General features: G+C 43.5%; 1 protein-coding gene and 1 pseudogene across 1 annotated transcript in view; one reads left to right on the plus strand and one right to left on the minus strand.

The window, feature by feature from the left end:
• Positions 1–12112, minus strand: part of LOC147424015 (uncharacterized) — a 46755-nt gene extending 34643 nt beyond the window's left edge. Inside the window, exons 1-3 of the mRNA XM_086502296.1 lie at positions 10872–12112; positions 10334–10734; positions 10077–10201 (exon numbers count right to left, since the gene is read on the minus strand). Coding sequence (XP_086358422.1) covers positions 10077–10201; positions 10334–10734; positions 10872–11795 — 1450 coding nt within the window. The 5' untranslated portion in view covers positions 11796–12112. The remainder of the gene's footprint in view (positions 1–10076; positions 10202–10333; positions 10735–10871) is intronic.
• On the plus strand, positions 38–3801 carry LOC147424016 (uncharacterized; annotated as a pseudogene).
• Positions 12113–20879: the final 8767 nt, after the last annotated feature.

Consider the following 20879-nt stretch of genomic DNA (forward strand, 5'->3'; position numbering starts at 1 on the left):
AACCCACGATTGCAGAATAGTCATCACTCGAAGCGGAATGGATACTTCGCTTGGAGGTGATGAGCATGAGAGAGGCGAAGAAGAATTTTCCCCACCATGAGGTTTTTCCGACCCTCCCCCTTCACCATCTACGACAAAGATTGCACTAACTCTTATGGAGGAGTTGGCCCAAGAAAGAGAAGCAGAAAGAAAAGCCTACGAAGAAGACATGGCAGCCATAGAGCGCAAGTACCAAGAACGAAGGGCAGCCATAGATCGAGAGAACAAAGCAAGTCAAGCAGAATTTGATCGAGAGAACAAAGAAAGTCAAGCAAGATTTGATCGCGAGAACAAAGCAATACGGCAAGAGATGTTGCGACTCTTTTCTCAAATGCAAGCACAGATACGACAGGATCGGGAAAAGGAGACTCTCTCAGTCTCTTCTTCTCCCAAGCATGACACACAGAATTTGCATGATTGTGTGAAGCATGATGATGATGATTTGATTGATAATGATTTGCATGATGATGAGAAGCATGATGAATTGAATGATTATGAGAAGCATGATGAATTGAATGACAATGATTTGCATGATGATTTGAATGACAAGCATGATGATTTGGAGGACAAAGATAAGCATGATGATTTGAAGCACAATGATAAGCATGATGATTTGGATGCCAATGATTTGCATAATGATTTGGATGACAATGACAAACATGATGATTTGCATGATCAAGAAGTGATTTCTCACTAGCATGATGATTTGCATCATCAAGATGTGATTTCTCACAAGCATGATGAGTTGCATGAAGACGATGTGATTGTTCACAAGGATGATGTGTTAGTGGATGCTTTTCCTAGCGAAACTAACCTCGTTGTAGATTCGATCAATCACGAAGATCCAATCTTGGCTTTCGAGTCGAGGCCTAATGAACCTCCACAAGAAGATTCAATAGATTCCGAAGAAGCCATCTTGGCTCTCGAGCCTTGGTCCAAAGAACCCTCACAAGAAGTATTATGTGTTCGCATGATTGATACGCACGCATTGTTCGAGTGTTTCATTCGTGAGGGTTTCCTGTATTTTAGTCAGCATCGTTATGTCATCCCTTTTCCTAGGCATGACATATTGTATGTTGAGCACGTTTCTCTCATGGATGAGCACGGATGTATACGGATTGTTCATGAAAAGTTGAAAAGTTTGTATGTTAGGAAGGCGCATTACATGTCCCTTCCTTAGCATGACACAGTTTCCGAAAGATCACATGATAGTATGAGCACCAAGCATGGGCATTTCCATTGTGATTTGCCACAGTTGATTGATTTCGATCAAACAGGAAAGATTCGACCGCATTGTTTGCATGTGTTTGATGAACGGATTGTCACTCCGTCTCTATGTTCGTCTACATTGCATACACAGTCTTTAGCAAAGACAAGATTTTTTTCCTTCACTTAACATGGAATGGGTATGTTCATGGTTTTGTGTTGGAGATGGTTTCAGGAATTTTCAGCCATGGAGATTCTTGAAGACGAAAGAAGCAGAACTCTAGACGAAGTTGAAGCATCACAGGAGCCAAAGAAGACTTTCAGTCGCTTTCGGCGCGGCCCAAAGAAGCAAGCGTTGCAGATCTTTATGAAGTTCAAGTACCGCACGACCCACACCTCAGAGTGGGCCGGCGAAGAGTCCCTTCCAGGATTCCGAATGCTGTTGGCGATCTCCCTCGACGCCATACAGTTCGGTACCAATACCTCACTTTGAAAAGGAGGGGATGTTATGTGACACATCCCAACCCTATGTGTCCGTGGACAAGCTACACCACAGCAAGGTTCAGTCAGTCCGATCAGTTTAGAATAGCAATGATCTGGCACTTTTGTGAGTCTATTCGTAGACCGTGCATGCCCAGTCACTTAGCATAGATGCATATCCTCCGGTTGCACACAGCATGATCATCGGAATTCCCATCAGAATCCATTAGCATCAGTTAGGGGAATTTTCCAGTGCATTTAGCCTATTTTCCTATTTATTGGTTATTTTCACTTATTATTTTTAAGTGACTTTCCAACAAAAGTAGGTAGGGCAATTTTGCTAAGTTAATATATAAGCAAACCCAAGTTAGCACTTTCTGGCAGAAGAGGCAGCAGGAGCACCTTGCTCAAAAGGCAACTTCTCAACAAGACCAACCCCCGCGACTACTCTGGCGTTTTCTCCACAGAAGACCTAGTGTTTTTGCATCAGATCAGCCTTGGCGATTTGTGCACAGCAGATCAGCCCCGGCGTCATCACGACACAGCAGATCGGCCTAGCGTTTTTGCATTCGCAGAACCCCGGCGACAGAAGGACAATTTCAGCCCCTTGCGTTTTTGGATTTCAGCAGCAAATTAAGACCGGCATTATTCACCTAAAGTGTAGCAGATTCAGCCCGTAAAGACCATCAGTTTTCAGCCCTAAGAAACCTCATTTTTCAGCCAAGAAAACGCAGCCAAAACACTCATTTTCAGCCACCGAAACAGTCCCGAAATTCAGCGATTAGAAGCTCTCAGATTTCAGCCATCGTCGTCGTCGTCGTCGTCGTCGTCGTCGGCATAGACCAAGTTGCATAGTCCATTGCATACGCATTGTACACCTTTGTGCAATCAAAGAATAGACCACTCTCGCCGACGAGTGGAGCCTTCGGAAGAGGGTTTTACAACCCCTCGGTGTCGTATCTCTTCTCTCTCCTTCTCTCAGTCTCATTCACTTGCACGCACAATATCCACTCACTTTGTTCGTGACCACAGTACTCCACAAGACGGAAAGCTCTCTCTTTCCCCAAAGAACTAAAAGGAACCTTGAGCAATAAAGATCACTAATCTTGAGAAAATACAACATTCATTCCGCTACACCTAACACACGGTTTATGCCACCTCAGTACCTCGCACGCTTGAAGGACAATTGGCGCTCTCTCAAGCAAAACGGTATGCTAGTCATGTCTTTTTCTAATCGTGTTTTGCAGCTAGGCACTCAATTACGAAAATCGGATGATGAGCGCAAAGAGGCTTTTCTCTTTGGATTGGATGAGTATATCAAGTACGATGTCGAGGTACTCGATCCAATCGGTCTCAACAAGGCGGTAGCGATTGCTCTCGCACAAGAGATGAAGCACGACAAGGGAAAGCCTAAGGAGAACAAGACTTCCAGAAGTACCTCGCAGACCTCTCAGAACGGTAAGAACCGTAAGAATGGTTACTCTTCTAACCAATCTTCCAACAGTCTCTCAGAAAGAAAATCTTCCAATGAATCTAAGGGTAAGGCTAACACGATTGCTAAACCTAAGCTTACTCCATATGAAAAGGTAGCACAAGGAATTGTAGGAGGACACATCACGTCGGAAGAGCAAAGCACTTATTCTAAGAAAGGTCGTTGTTTTCATTGTCACATTAAGGGTCGCATAAAAAGAACATGTCCTAAGCTTGAATCGAATGAATCTAAAGAATCCACAGAACCCACTTCATCTGTCAATGCAATTAATGATAACACGAGTGTGCCCCAAGTTTCTCAGGACCCTCCCATTGATGATTCTCTCATTAAATGTTATGGTCGTACGTCGGGACACCGTTTTGTCATATTGTTTGACCCAGGTAGTATGCGTGATGTGATCAGTTCCTCTCTTGTTGAGAGAGCCCGCCTCGAAGTTAGTCCGAGATCACCTATCAAGGTCTCTGGCTTTCTTCCCGGTATGGACGCTATCATCACGGAAAAGTGCCTTGATGTGTTGTTTGCGATTCAACAAACTGCCTTCACTAAAAGATTTGTTGTCTTTCCTCTCTTAGGATGTGATATGATTTTGGGCATTCCATGGTTTCGTGATAATGACGCTCTCATGAAATTTGCGGCTAACACTATAACTCTCAATGCCGACAGTGATTCTCCTATTGTCATTCATGGAGAGGACATTGCTCATTCTCCATCTCTCATTGCTAATATGCAAGACAAGATTGAAAGGATTCAGGAAAAGGAGACTCTCTCAATCTCTTCTTCTCCAAAGCATGATACACAGGATTTGCATGATTGTGTGAAGCATGATGATGATTTGAATGGCAATGATAAGCATGATGATTTGAATGATATTGCTAAGCATGATCATTTGGATGCCAATGACAAGCATAATGATTTGCATGATCAAGATGTGATTTCTCACAAGCATAATGATTTGCATGATCAAGATGTGATTTCTCACAAGCATAATGAGTTGCATAAAGAGGATATGATTGTGCACAAGGATGATGTGTTAGTGGATGCTTTTTCTAGCCAAGCTAACCTTGTTGTAGATTCGATCAATCACGAAGAACCGATCTTGGCTTTCGAGTCGAGGTCCAAAGAACCCCCTCAGGACGATTCAACCACTCAAGATGAACCGATCTTGGCTCTCAAGCCTAGGTCCAGAGAACCCTCACAGGAAGTATTATGTGTTAGCATGCTTGATACGCACGCATTGTTTGAGTGTTTCATTCGTGATCGTTTCTTGTATTTTAGTCAACATCGTTATGTGATCCCTTTTCCTAGGCATGACATATTGTATGTTGAGTACGTTTCTCTCATAGATGAGCACAAATGTATGCGAATTTTTCATGAAAAGCTGAAAAGTTTGTATGTCAGGAAGTCACATTCCATGTCTCTTCCTAGGCATGACACAGTTTCCGAAAGAGCACATGAAAGTATGAGCACCAAGCATGGGCATTTCCGTTGTGAATTGCCACAGTTGATTGCTCTAGATCATAAGCAAAAGATTCGATCTCATTGTTTGCATGTGTTTGATGAACGGGTTCTCACTCCGTCGATGTTCATCTACATTGCATACACAGTCTTTAGAGAAGACAAGATTTTTTCCACTCACTTTACATGGAATAGGTATGTTCATGGTTTTGTGTTGGAAGTGGTTTCTGGAATTTTCAACCATGGAGATTCTTGAAGAAAGAAGCATGACTCTAGATGAAGTTGAAGCATCGAAGGAGCCACAAAAGACTTTGTGTCGCTTTCGGCGCGGCCCAAAGAAGCAAGCGTTGCAGACCTTTATGAAGTTCAAGGACCGCACGACCCAAACATCAAAGTGGGCCGAAGAAGAGTCCCTTCCAAGATTCCGGATGCTATTGGCAATCTCCCTCAACGCCATACAGTTCGGTACCAGTACCTCACTTTGAAAAGGAGGGGATGTCACGTGACACATCCAACCCTATGTGTGCGTGGACAAGCTACAGCATGATCAAGGTTCAATCAGTCCAGTCAGTCTAGATTAGAAGTGATTTGGCACTTTTTGTGAGTCTATTCGTAGACAGTGCATGCACTGTCACTTAACATAGATGCATATCCTCTGGTAGCACACAGCATGATCATCAGTATTCCCTTCAAAATCCATCAGATTCAGTCAGGGGAATTTTCCGGTGCATTTAGCCTATTTTTCGTATTTTTGGTATTTTTCACTTATTATTTTTAAGTGACTTCCCAACAAAAGTAGGTAGGGCAATTTTGCTAAGTTAATATATAAGCAAACCCAAGTTAGCACTTTCTAGCAGATAAGGCAGGAGAAGCTCCCCGCTCAACAAGCACCTACTCAGCAGAACCCAAGCAGTACCCCTAGCGTTTTTTATCTCCATCACCATCTCCCTCTAGCCCTTGGCGTTTTCAGCTTGCATCATCACCAACAGTCCTCCAAGCCCTTGCGTTTGCAGATCGCTAGCAGCAGTACCAAATCCCCTAGCGTTTTCCAGTTTGCCATCGCCGGAACTTCCCAGACAGCCTAGCATTTTTGCTAGCGTTTTTCACTTGCAGTAGCGTTTTGGTTTTCAGCCATAATTGCAGCAAATGTTCAGCGTTTTTCAGCAGTCCACACGACAACAGCTTCAGCCCTAGTTGGTTGCAGAAGATCCCCCATTTTCAGCCTCGAAAAACGCAGCCAAAACAGTCATTTTCAGCCACCGAAACAGTCCCGAAATTCAGTAGTTAGAAGACCACAGATTTCAGCCCTAAAGTCGTCGTCATCGTCGGCATAGTCCCAAGTTGCATCAGTCCTAAAGTCGTCGTCATCATCGGCATAGTCCGAAGTTGCATCAGTCCATTGCATCCGCATTGTACCACTTTGTGCAATCAATAAATAGACTACTCTCGCCGACGAGAGTGGGGCCTTCGGAGGATGGTTTTACGACGTCTCTGGCGTCGTATCTCTCTTCTCTCTCTATCTCTCAGTCTCATTCACTTGCACGCAATGTGTCCATTCACTTTGTTTGTGATCATAGCACTTTCCATTAAGAACGGAAGGCTCTCCCTTCCATAAGAACTAAAAGGAACCTTGAGCACAGTTCGGAGCACTCATCTTGAGCAAAGCGCAAACAATCATTCCGTTGCACCTTACATCGAGATTCTACCACGACACCACAAGAAAATACTGCAAAACAGTTCACAATTCACAGTTCACGATTGATTCGACACTGGCCCGGCGGATTCCGTGCCTAGAGATATTGGCCCCAAAGACCGGCGCCCCTTTCGGTATTTCTTTTTGTATTAATCTGCAACTCAAAGTACAAGTGAGTGTGAGGCTCTCACTCTCACACTCTGCGTCCACAAGCTCTGAGAAGTGGGAGGCCTACCCACTTATTTAAAGATTACAAGGGATGCTAAAAGCAGAGCCCCAAAAGCTGCCCCTTAATTTGCGTAAGATTTCAACCTTATCATGCGTAGCCAAAAGCAAAAGTTCCGTACGTTGCTGCCATGTAAGCATTCCGCTTTTCCCGCCGCTTTTTGCGGGCCTGTCCGCACTCTACAGCCACGTCAACAGTTCGGTCAACAGTAGCCACATCAGCAATCAGCATTTGCGGGGGTTCCAATAGGGCAGCAACTTCATCACTGTCCTTGCCAAAGGGTGTGTGTGTATATTGGGCAGCCACATCACCAGTTTGTGACAAAATCGCTAAGTGATCTGCTGAAAACGCCAGGCTGATTGCTCTCTTCTTCTAGCGCTAGACCAATTTGCCAGAAAATGCTAGCCTAAGTGCTCCCTTAATAGGGCTGAATTATGGGTTGTAAATCTCCTTAGGCTTAGGTAGGGCAAACCGTCCACCAAACCCAACAAATAAGTCATAGGAATGATTATTAATAAGTTTGGCCAGGAGGTCAGTTTCTAGGTGAAGTTGTCGCACATCTGCCCACCCGGAAATTTGATCGACACGGGGAATGGCTCAAGGGATTAGAACTACATGCACGTCATGCCAGATGCCCACCGTAGTGTAAGAACATCTGTCAAACATGCTCACAAAACTGCCAATACTAATCCTCCTAGGATTCTAGACAATCCTATCTAGGAAGAAGGGGAAACTGGCTCTAAAAGTCGATGAAACATGTCCGCGTAGCACACAGAGCCATGTGCACGTGAAATGGTGCATTCAAGCAGTACTTATAGGGCGAAAGTTTGTCTAGAGTAAAGCCATGCAACTCAAACCAAGCTGACGTATGTGGCAGTGCCATAGTTACCCAAAACGAGAAATCGGCACAAGAGACGGGAACGGCAACAGGCATGAAATGCCATTCCTTGTTACAGATACTCAAGTTCGAAACACGGAACAGGGATTCGGAACGGGAACTTGGAATGGGAACGGAGAACGGAGACCTCAAAATAGCCATTCCGTGTTACTATGGTATGTGCATACCAACATCTAGAGTCTTTCCCCCATGGCTAGTTGTCGAGATGATCTAGTGTAACGATGACCTGGAAGCTCCAACAAGCCAAGTATGGAAGATATCTAGCTCCCAATTACGCTATCACGACCTCACGTGGCACTACGGCCTTACATCATATCATATGTGCATACCATCATCTAGAATCTCCCCCCCATGGCTAGTTGTTGAGATGATCTAGTGTAACGATGTCCTGGAAGCTCCCACAAGCTAAGTATGTAAGATATCTAGCTCCCAATTACGCTATAACGACCTCACGTGGCACTACGGCCTTACATCGTATCATCCTAGAAATAATAGTGACTATTGGTCTCTCCATATCCATCCATCACGCATCCAACCAGAACAACTATGATGGTCAAGACTAGGTCCCCAAATCTGACTCCCATACAAACAATGCGGATGTCACCAATGTATCAACAAATCGTAGCTTAATGTTGTGCTCCCGAAACTATACCAATGAGCACATCCTCTCTAGCCATCCAAGGGCTGCATATCCTCGAGTCAATCTCGAAGCTAGTGCCTCTCTCATATAGAAAAAGGGTCCTATAAAATCGACTCCCAGATATGTATAAGACTCTACATACTCCACCTATTCTCGATCATAAGTAAACATTAGTGATGATGCCCTCACCCACAATGCTGTTGTGTTAAATATCATCACCAAGAGGCACAGGCAAATCTCTGTTCTGTGCATACCTCCGTAATGCATCCAACTATCTTTGTACCGCTCTGGCTAGTCAGCAATAAGAACAATACCGTCCGCATAAAGCAACAAGAGTGTCCAAGTACCTGATAGTTGTGCACATCTATTGCTCTCTCTATGTTCAATATACTATGATAACTCATCGATATACAAACCAAAACTGTAGGAGAGAGCGGACATCCTTGCTTCACTCCAACGGGGAGTGAACTAAAGAACACACACACACAGAAATGAAATGAAATGAAATGTATATTAACGTTTTCAAAAGGCCAAAGTGACCTATGAGACCAGAAAGTTACAATGTGGTGGATCTGATACAAAGTTAGAGTAACAAAATAACAACATAACAAAACAAAAAATATTGTGGGATCCTAGACTGGGCGACGTGAACTAAGCAAAATGGGCGGTTGGCTGGGATAGCTAAATCACAGGAGATCTAGCATCAGTCGTTGGCGGATCTCATCAATTTCCTCCATGGTCAGTAGTCTGACCGAGCGTCGTGCATGCTTGGCTAGAGTGCTCCGAATCTTCTGATGAATCCTCCGTCTCGATGTTGTGTAATCCTCCGCAGTTGTGGGCGCCTAGATTTCCCCAGCTCAATCACTCGGTCGATCAGTGTGCCTCTGGTGTGAGACGAAAGTGAGCTCTGCTATGGGAGTAGCTCCTGCAGCTATCCAATGTCTGCTCTATAGAAATATGTGATCCGTCTCTGAGACTAGCTAGCCTCTCCACTCATCAGGCTATCTCTGTGTCTGCGCAACTCGAGCAAGAACAAACCCAGGTATCTCTGATCCTCGTATCCCATGACTCAAGACTGGTCCAAAACCCTCTCTGAACAAGCAATGGAAGCGGCCTCGTATCTCGTAGTAGACAGGGCAGTGGCATGTGTAGTTAAACTCTGTCTCAAGCTCCATGTCACACAAGGGGCATGTCCTTGCCTCTGCTGGTACTCCACTGTATCTCCGAGTCTCAATCCGCAGCTGGTGAGAAGATGTAACTGGCCAATAGCACATCGTATCCCATGAGACAAGTGGGTGTCCATGTATCTGGGTCTCGTCACAAAACCATCCTTCGTAAGCCGGAGAATATTCTCTCTGTAGAAAGCCATCTTCGTGCCCAGCTCTTGTGCTGGCTGTATCCATGTCCTCCTGGTGTCTAGCTGGGTCAGGTCTTGGCGGATGAGCCTGGTGATCTCGGACTGTGTAAGAGTGAGAGATGATGCATCCAATGAGTATTGGAAGGGTGGCAACCTGTCTATGCTGAACCCATGCGCCTGAAACCATGATGTCATCTCTCCATACCAGCATGTTGTATCTCCCTGCATGGCTAACTGTCGAGAGGACTCAAGTGCAATGCGAGCATATCTGTCTCTAGGAAGTTCATGCGGTGTATGAAGGAGACTGATCTGAGCGCCTCAACCACTAGTGGGGGGGCCGCTAGCTCTGCTCGGATAATGGACGTGGTACTGATGCCTTGGCTCTAATGAGCCGCAAGATCATACAGACGAGAGAGAGACCGCCGCATGCAAACGAGAGCGAAGGGTAGGAGTCCCATTTCGTTTTGATGGGGCACAGAGGAGAATCTGCATTGATTCTCCCCGATATCCCATTCAGAATAAACTGGATGGCACCTATACAATGGACACAAAACTTGAAAAAGAGGAAAACAAAACACAAAAACATCTACCTGGAATTTCAGGTGAAAGCTCTTCTTGTTTAGACTTGACAAGAGAATTCAGTTGAGCCTCTGAACATGCCAAAGCCAGAGAAGACGCTTCGTGTGAATCAAACTCGAGTGACCTTTGATCTGATCTGAGACAAGCAATTGCTTCTTTTTTTATAAAGAAAAGATAACAACAGCAAAATAACAAATTGATGGAAGGCACAGTTTAGAAAAAGCATTGGTGCGAGAAAAAGGTTCAAAAGAATCATGAAGTGGCTCACCTTTTATCAATGTCTTCGCAGTAAGAGGTTGGGATGGAGGCAGATGAAGCCTTTATGTTGGGAATCTGAGTAGACTCAGAATGGCTGGGCTTTTTCTCTACAGAGGCACTGGACTCATGAAACAAGTCTCTTTGATGCGAATAATGGCTTTGATGCCCATTTCTATGTGTGTATGCCAACTGCTTCTGATCTGGCTTCTCAAAGCTCAATTTATTGGCATTAGGTACATACTTACGGCCCATATTGGCTCTTGAATATTTGCGACCAAATATAGCACGATTTGCCTGACGGGCTGGAGGCTGCCAGCCACACTGTTGTGGCCTCCCTTCCTCTGTTTGGCTTTCACAGTTTGACACGCTTCTTTGAAAGTATTTTGTGAGATGGTAAATGCTTTTACTAGACTGAAAAAATCCATGTTGACCAACAATTTCATGTAAGAAAGGCAGTAGATTTAGCCATTTGATTGAAAAGCTAATATCTGCTTTAAAACTTTCACATATTCTAAACTATACCTAGTAAAGTTAGAAGACCTTACTACCTGTTGCCTGGGATATGATGACTCGGGGTGTAATTTTTGTACAGGTTGCTGATGATGCTGAATATCCGGGGGTGCCAGATTATTTGCACCCAAGAAGACAGGAGTACCCATCACTGGCACTCCAAGAACTGTTCCACTGGCATCATGGTTCTGGATTATTGAGGAATTTGAAACCTGTTCAGCAGGGTGTGGCATATGTGTCTGGCAAGCCATTTGAATGGCAGGGTAAGCCAACTGAGATGATTGATGTTGATGTTGGTGTAGATATGGTGGCTGCATTTGTGGAATTTGTTGCTGATTCTGCTGTTGCGAATCAAAAGTTGTATGTGATTCTGAATGTGGATGGGGATGTGCATGTGCATGTGCATGGGCATGTGGATGAAAAGTTTGTGATTGTGATACTGGCTGTGAGCATGGATCGTATGATAGTGGGTGTGGCTGTGGCTGTGGCTGTGACTGTGACTGTGGTTGTTGCTGTGCATATGGCTGTGGATGAAGATGTGCATTTAAGACTGCGGCATTCCCTGGGGCAGCAGTCATGGCAGCACAATTTGTAATTTCATGTTTGGGTTCAAAGCCAGGAGGATAAGCTGGGGGGGGCGGGGACACGCTGCGAGTTGAAAATTGTCCCTGCCATGTGCAGCCCTCAGTCGGCAATACGTACTCGGATCCAGACAAGTGTACAAAATTACCATGAAGATGATGAGCACTGATGAGTTGAGCGCAGGAAGAAGAAACCGAGGCCGGGCCGTCCACATAGGCAACTTGATCAGTGGGGTAGGCATAGGAGGAGGATTCAAAAGAAGCAGGGGAAGCCGATTGCCCATAAGGCACATGTGGGTGCTGGGGAAACTGGAGAGGCGGGGTTTGGTAGGGAGGAGGGGCGGCGGGCGTGTAGTAGACGGGGTGCCCCTGCAGCACCATGTCAGAGAGTAAAGGTCACTCACTGAGAGTTATGCAGAAGAGCTAAGCAGGATGAAAAAAGCCTGAGACTGCGCCAATGGAGCTCCTTCTTCCTCCTGCTCTACCGCCGATAGTTGCCTCGATCCCGCCATGTCCTTTAAAATGTGTCACTGCCAAGGTTTTGGGTTTACTGACTGCCACCCTAAAGCTCGTGCGTAGGAAAGGACCTTTCACCGATTGAAATCTTTTCGTTGTGCTAGAGGCAGGCTTAGGCCCGGTTCACATCAGCTTGGTGGAAGAAAGCTGAGGTGGAGCTGCTGCTTCTACGCGGAAGACATTGCAATTTGCAAGCTGCTCCGTTGGTGAAAAACAGCTTGCGTGGAGGGTGGGGCAGGGTTTCTTTTTTCCTTTTCTTTTTTTTTTTTTGGGGGGGGGGGGTTTCCAATCACCTTACATAAATCAAGAGGAAGAAAGTCTAAAACATTGATTGGTTGAAGGCTTGGGACTCTGGGAGTTGTGCGTTTCGTCAAGCTATGCCAACTCAGCCTTAATGGGTTAGAGCCGAGTCACACCTAGGGTTAGCAATGGCAATGCGAGTATATTTGTCTTTTAAGGTGTCAATAAGCTAAAACCTCTATTGCAAGAGAGGGACTTGCATGTATTGTATGGGAGAAGGGACGCCACCTTCAGGGAGTCTAAGGGTCACTCAAGTAGGAGCTACCTTGCAAGGAAGGCATGATAGGTCGAGAGCTCAAGGAAAGGAGGCTCACTCTTGTGTAGAAAAAATGATGTCATTCTTGTTTTCAGAATGTCATTTATGTATTTAAGACCGATTTGCGACTGTCTTTTCAAAATTAAAATGCTTTTGAGTCTATTTGGTGATGTCTATCTGTGAGAGAGGGTAAAACTAATGCAACAATACAAGAGAGGACTTGAGAGTGATTTTGTGCACACATAGATAGACTACGCACGTCCGATTTAGGGACTTAGTCGTTTAGCAAATGCACCGACTGAGAGAACCTGTGTCGTGCGCACATGCAAAGAAAGTGCGGCGATTGAGGATGGCGAGATCAATAGCCTTGAGATCAAGGGACAATGTGTGACTGAAGTTGTAGTTCACATAATGAACGCCTACAATCAGTGTGGGGGCTCGAGTTACTTTTTAATAGCTGTGATGTTTTTGAGGTTTGAATCTTTCAGGAGGGCGATTAAGAAAGGCGAGAACCATAGCCCCGAGATCATGGAACGATGTGTGGCTAGGGTTGCAGTTCACGCAATGAACGCTTGCAACCAGCAATGAATGGTGTGGGGGCTCAAGTCACTTTTCATTAGCTGTGATGGTTCTGAGGTTTGAACCCTTGAGAATAAAGACAAGCTAGAGGTGGGACACCCCTAGAATCTTCACTTGCCGATCAGCTCTAAGGGTTGCATGTGTGCAACGAGAGAGAGAGAGAGAGAGAGAGAGAGAGAGAGAGAGAGAGAGAGAGAGATCATGTATGGAACTACGAAAGAGAGTATGTCTCAATTGTGCCTGAAGCCGATGGATAGAGAGATGGAGTATCATGCAAGATGTGTTATGGGTGTTGGTAGAGAGAAAGGGTTAAAGTGCATTGCCTTTGAATCCATATTCAGGGCCATTCTAGAGTCAAAAATCCTACCATGCACAATTAACTAGTGAAAGGATGTGCGGGTGTATTAAGTTCTATCCACTTCTCTATGTGATTTGTTCACTTCTCTTAACAATGTCCCTAATGGGAATACTATCATGTGTGCCAACAAAGCCTCTTATTTAGTTAAGGAAATTGGAAACACTGTGCTTACTACTACAAGTGGCAACTCTTTCATAGTTTTGGATGCTTTGTATGTACCTCGATCAAGTTTTAAAGGTTGTTTCAGATGCAAAACTTTGACATGCACAATATGGTCATTGTAAGACCAAAGGGTCAACTGGCATACCGTTCTCCTCCCAACCTCCCTACTCATAGCCCTTGGCCCTTGCAAGTAGGACCCTTTAACTTATGCATGGCCCTCGGCTCCTAGCCGCACTAAGCCATTCAGTCCCTGGCCTTTGGCCTACTGCCCGGTTCAATTAGAAAGCATGTATTGCTCTAGCTGGAGTTTGTTTACCATAAGTTAAAGCATGTTTGCGACTAGGTTTATTCTCTTCATGTATAATTCAGGTTCTCAACCTTGAACACTAGTTATGGTGGGGTTGTTTACTAATGACAAGTTGTCATAATAATCAATATCTAATTCTCCTAAATGATTTTCTCATATTAAACTAATCATTTAATGTGGGGAAGTGCTAGGGGAGAAAAAGCTAGAATATTGGTTAAGCTAGCAGACCGGCCACAGTAGGGATCCAAAGGAGGGAAAATAGGGATCCAAAGGGGGGGGCCATCTGCAAAAGAGCCATGTGCAACAATGGGTTAAAAAGACCCTAAGGTTCAGCCCATTAAGACTTCCAAAATGCTAAGGTTCCAAAATTCAAAGGTTGTGTCCAAAGGTCAACCCTAGGGGAAATTGGATGCTTTGTGTAACTAAAAAGTCTTTGCATATCCCTACATGGGAGGGGGCGAGCCCTTTTCCCAGGGGATGAGAGAGAAAGTTACACACACACACAGGCTCCCTTTACACAAAGGGAATTAGGGACACATGTCAGCTCCTTAGTCCAGATGCCCACAAGGTGTGCCCAATTCCTATTGGATGGCCTTGGAGGTGGACCAATGACAATTAGGCTAGAGTAAATCTAGTTTAATTAATTTAAAAAACACTTAATAAAAGAACCAATGAGAATTAAGTCTCCTAGAAGACTATTGGACAGTCTCCTAAGGGGTCCAATGAGCATTCAGGAGCCCAATGGCTTGCCTGATTCCTATTGGCCAGGAGGCAAAGGGGTCCAATGAGAGTTTAGTTTAATTATTAAATTACTTAAGACTCTCACAAAAGGGGAAAGGGGGACACATGTCAAGAGGCTCTCACTTATGCTGCTTAATGGTCATTGACTTGACTTGGGGAGGGCCAATAAGGCTGGAGCAAGAGCAAATAGTAAGGGGGCTCGCCCAAGAGAGAGAGGGGGCTGATTTTTGCAAGGCATATCACACACACACTCACACAATCTCATGTGTGAAGAAAGAGAAGACTATCTCTTCCCAAGCTTTAATGGAGAGCTCATCACCTACTCCAAGCTTGTGAGATAGAAGCCTACATCGACACACTCTTGGCTTGTGGATGCAAATCCAACCAAGAGCCAAGCTTCAATGCATGCTCATCTCCTCTATCAAGCTAATTACTAAGCTAAAGCTATGCTAATATGAGTGATTATGTGAGGAGATGTACATCTTTCTCGTAAGATACTCCTTCTTCCTCTCAATCTACTCTCATACCCTGCTAGCTCTCACCATCTTCGAAGGTGTGTGAGGTCTTGGGTCTGAGAACGGGGATAATTCAAGTTGTGTTTGCTAAGTGTTTTGCTTAGTGCATGAAGCTTTCATCTTCATTGCACTAGCTAGTCTTGAAGGAACACAAAGAATTGTATTGTACAATGTCTCTCTTGATGGAAGAAACCATAATACAAAGCCTTTTGGAGGGGGGACCGGCTCCATGCAAATCCGGTCCTCAACTGTTGTCAATAGCTTAATTTCTCTCTCTTTTGAAAGTATTGTTGATGCTATCTAACTAGGTGTTATGCTTTTTGTTGCTCTCTCCACCCAATCACTCTTGTAATTCTCATTAGGAATCTATTCTAATGAAATGCCCACTATGTTCATGCTAATTTCTGCTACACATAAGTTTTTAGACCATTAAATGTTACACAAGTGATAACAAGTCAGGGACTTATATTTTACTGATAAGTTACGTCACCCAGTTGCTTTCATGGAAAGTGAAAAGAGGTACTCTTTCAGGCACATCTTAGTTGTGATAACTCGTTTAGCATTGAGTGGCATAAAATGGTAACCATCTTTTTGCAACATTTTTCAGCCTACTCAACGTCCTCTTCTTCATATGTGTATATATTTTTCTACGCTATTAAGTTATCTAGAGTAAACTCCCCTTCTTCGTTTAACCTTTGTGGCGACACATACATTGTACTCTTCCCAAAAATGTCACCTTAGTCATATATTTTTATTACCACCCTTTTCTTTTTTGCTTTGTAAATAAAAGTAAGCATACAATAACCAACTATCTACCCCCAAATTTTCTTACCTCTTGTGAATTAGTAGTAGAAAAATAATATATCCATCTTCCATCCCATATAGATAAATTACCATGGAAATCAGCTCTCCACTTGTCTTTACCAAAGATTATGGTCCATCTCTACAAGTCTTCTATGCCCCCTACATAGGTGGCCCAATATCTCTTAAGAATATACATATAGTTTTTCTCCTTTCAAAAAGACTCCAATTGTATATTCTTTTCACAAGAAAATAATATTGGGCCCTCCTCTATTTGTTTAAGCATCATAGCCTTTTGAAAAAGCATGATTCTCCTTGGATGCATACAAGCAAAGGGCCCATACAAGAAGACTTGGAAGCAAAAGGTTCCTTAGCCTAGTGTGGACCTTCCAAACCGAATTCCTTGGTGCATGGGCGTGAAGAATAGTCCAAATTCATATCAAACATGTTGAGAAGGTCAAATTTGCCTTTTGAAGCATGTCATTCCGAGCTACAGGTAAAAAGTTATGGTCAAAATAGTGTAAATCTGTCAGATTCGCAGCAAAAGGGAACTGTAAATCAAGTAAATCAAGAGGGTGAGATCTTATTTTTCCCCTACTCATCTTCTAGAAGAGCAATGAGTGTTCAAGGTCACTTGCATGTGATGGGACCAACCTAAAGATGCTTTCTAAATGCCAAGACAGACAAGTTGAGATACCCCGCAAGAGCCATCCGTAGGGCCTCATGGTGGGGCCCACCTACATTATGCACCCCTATGGAGCCTTCACGGTCTAAAATGATATTTTTGGTGAATAAATAGTCCCTTTTATGTCCAATATTCAATGAGTGGTCAAAGGACACTTAATTATGGCTAATCACTTACCCTAATTAAGTGTAGCATAATCCCACTCCTACACAACTATAAATAGCCCCCCTTAGAGAGACTCAAGGACACACACCTATATTTTCAACTTCATGTTGTTTCTTGATCAATAGTAGAGAAAACCCCAACTCTCTCTCTTTCACATCCTCCCTCCTAACCCTCCTCTTTGGAGGAAGTGCAACTCTATCCTCCACTCTTTCTATTCTACAATCTCTTACTCCATTAACCCAATAAATCATTTGTAGCCCCTCAATAACTTGTAAATACATCATGATCTCTCTCATGGTTATGTTAATGATCATTAAATCATCTTCAAAACTTTCAAGTGTCGCAATTCGTGATGGTTAGCCAGCGTCTGTCCTCCCCTTAAAAGGTGTGCAAGAAATCAAGTAAGTGTTCTATTCTCAATTTACCATTGGTTTGTTTCTCCACACTTATTTAATTGGTCTAAAGAAAATTCTCACTCCAACTCTCTTTTACTTCATTACATATGCATGTGGCTACCTCTCATGGTGATTTTATTTGTCACGGCATTGCATAGATGGAGATGAGCTCTCTATGCAAAGTGTGTTAGTTCGATGTAGGTGATTCTCTTGTGTGTTTTTGAGAGGCAGGTCTTGTGTGCATGATTTTTTTATGAGTGCTTGAGAGAGGAGAAGTTTGGATGTATCACGGGTATTCTTATGGGGAGAAGGTGAATGCTATTCCACAAATTACATATTTACATTTGATGCACGGCATTGGGTTGCATAATCGTTGATGGTGTCAAGTGTCCAAAGTGTATATAGAGTAAGGGTTCTCAAAGTGTGTTGCTTGAGTGGGTGAGTGCAAATGTTATTTTTGATTGGTTTCCTTCTCCACTCCCAAAAGAAGGTGGTGCCCCAAGTAGTGTGCGTACCTCTTTACGAACATTTTGTGAGGGTAGGCCCATTGGTTTGGGTTTAGAGGCCCCATTTCAAAAAGCTCGCCCTCATAAAGTGGTGCCCCCACTGAGGAACATATTTCCAAGTTACCTTCAAATTTTTTAGTGATAAACAATGGAGTTCCCATCTATCCATTTCATTTTGCACAACACATTAGAGTAAATGTTCACATAGATAGAAAAGTATTTTTCCAGCAACGCATTGTTTTTATGTTTGGTGCAGAAAGACTTAGAGAAATACTGGCATCACCCAATCCAATTATACTTCCAATTATCAATTATGAAACTTCTTTTGATGTTCACATTTTCATTTTGTTTTAAAGGCAGGAACAAGGAGTGGTGAAGGGGTGCTCAAGGGCCATATGAAGGAACGAGGTCTTCAAACCAACAACGAGGAGTAGCACATGAATCACGATCAAAACAATGAACCTTTTAGGCCTATTGCTCGGCAATCCATTCATATAATCATTGCAACTAAGTTTAGGTTTCAATCTATCATAAGGAGGATATTTGGATCCACTCGCCTCAATGAAATCAATGCTTCAATTAATCCATTTATTCTACCTATGATAAAGTACGAATTAACAATGGATGTGTACATCTTCATTTTAATGTAATCAGATTTATAGTGTCAACAATCTTGTGCGGCCCGTAAGAGAAAAGTTTCGTTTAAAAAAAGAAATTTCAAAAAGTCTAAACAAAATGTCAAGTTCTTTTCCCACGTTCTATGCAAGAAGTGGGGAAGATGCGCAAGAGTTTCTTGACAACTTGGAGATGGCACATCTCATATCCGGGAGAGATGAAGAGGAAGTAAAGCTACGAGCCTTCCCATTGGTTCTAAAAGCAGAAGCTAAAGCATGGTATGAGACCTTGCAACCCCAAATCAAGTCCAACTGGGAGAGACTGCGAGCAAGCTTCCTCTCCAAGTTCGGGCAAGGTGATACTTCTGAAGGACTATGGAAATGTCTTATTGGACATAAGCAGGTATCACTTGAAGACTATCCCTCTTATGAAGCAACCTTTGTCAATCTATGGGGTAGGTGGGAGGCTACATTAGAAAATCATGGTGGTGCACCTAACTTTCTAAAAAAAGAGAGATTCATGGTTGGCTTGTATCCACTTTTAAAGGCTAAAGTAGAGCTAAAATTCCCATCCACCTTCGAAGAAGCACGTGAGGTAGCCATCATCAAGTTTAGAAAACTACACTTCCAAGCACATAGAGCAAGGGGTTTGAATGAAGTGAGTGAGAGGGAGTCTTCACAAACCATGGAAGCACCAATTAGGGCCCCTCTTGCACAATCTTCACAAATAGGAGATAACTCTCAACAAGAGGTTTTACAAAGGCTAACTCACCAGCTTGAGAACCTCACTCTGAATCTAGTACAGGGCCTACCTCAACAACGACAACCAAGAGAAGGGAATCGCAATCAACGAAGACAAGCTCAAGAGTTATGATGTTGGAATTGCAATGAAATGGGCCATGGCATGTACAATTGCCCACATCCAAGGCGACTTCCGGGAGACATATATCCCCCCACACCGCCTCCTCTCACTGTGCAGCAAGAACTAGCTCAAGGCCCACAAATCCTTCGTCGACCACCACCACCAGCAAATATACCTCCCGTCCCACATGAGGAGGAAGAAAGAGGAGTCAACATCATCAAGCTAGAAGAGGTAATAGATGAGCATACTCTAAACTTTGATGTTATGTCGACAGAAAAACGCACAAGAGCACATGATAAAGATGAAGACATGAGAAGTGAAGGAACAAATTCAGCCAGAAGGGACAAGAAGAAGAAGTCAAAGATGGAAGAAGCTGAAAGTAGCAGGAAGAAAAGATCAAGGCGAAGGAAAATTGGTATCAACGACTTCCCATTGGGAAAGGAGCTAGAGCCCTACAACATCCTGGAGGATTTACAAACCCAAAAGCCAAACATTTCATGGCCTCAACTTCTACAGCTATCAGCCAAAGTAAGAAGGCAATGGCCAAAGTTGGTAAGTACAAGAATTCCAAAAAAGAAAGCAAATCTTTCCATTAAGGTTGTGGCCTCAAAGCTACAAAAAGATGTGGAACCCATTGTGGATGCTTACATAAGGGGTAAAAATGTGTCTAATGTATATGTTGATGGTGGAGCTCAAATGTGTGTGATCACGGAAAAATCAATGAACAGGTTAGGGCTTGAAATTACAAAGTCCTCTAATTGTCAAGCTAGGCTAGCCAACAACTCAAGTGTGAAGTGTTTGGGGATCATTGAAAATGTAAAAGTCTCTGTATGTAACATAGATGCACGAGTGGATATGTATGTCATGCTAGCTAAGGGGGAGGGCTATCCCATCATCCTAGGGAGGCCTTGGCTCATTGCTGTGAATGCAGATCAAAAATGGGGAAGTGGTCGTTTGATTCTTAAGAAGGGTCAACCGGTGGTGTATGATTGGCGAGAAGGAAAGCAACTAGATATCAACTATGAAACCACGGCAGATGAAGAGAGCGAGGAGGAGAGTCCTTACTCAAGTGATGAGGAAGCATCAACCAGTGCATCAACTAGTGAAGAGGAGTCTTCTTTGGAGGTAATGGGAATTGTATTCAACGCCAACACCCAAGATGTTTCTGTAGAAGAAAATCCAACAGACAATCACACACGAGGGAAACCAAGATACACTTTTTTGTGGATGATACAACTTGTAATCTTTGCTTTCAGCACTATAACCAACAAAAATACGTTTGACAGCCTTATCATCCAATTTTATGCACTACAATTGTGGCACCAAAGCATATGCCAAACAACCAAAAACACGCATGTACTCAATAGAAGGCTTTCTATCGTGCCATGCTTCATATGGAGCCATAGACTGCAAAGCTTTTGTAGGACACCTGTTAAGTACATAAGTGGCACACATAATAGCTTCAAGCCAAAATGAATGTGGTAAATTTTGACTTTTGACCATACACCTTGCCATTTTCTAAGAGACATGTTTTTCCTTTTAGCAACACCATTTTGCTGAGGTGTATACGGAAATGTACATTGGTGTTTTATCCCACGACTATCCAGAAATGCATTAAATTCATGAGACATATACTCCCCACCCTCGATCAAAATGGAGGGTGCCCATAGTACATTTCGATACATTTTCAGCCATAGCCAGAA

The sequence above is a fragment of the Adiantum capillus-veneris genome, chromosome 26 (assembly GCF_014529385.1).
Source record: "Adiantum capillus-veneris isolate H3 chromosome 26, ASM1452938v2, whole genome shotgun sequence".
NCBI lineage: Eukaryota > Viridiplantae > Streptophyta > Polypodiopsida > Polypodiales > Pteridaceae > Adiantum > Adiantum capillus-veneris.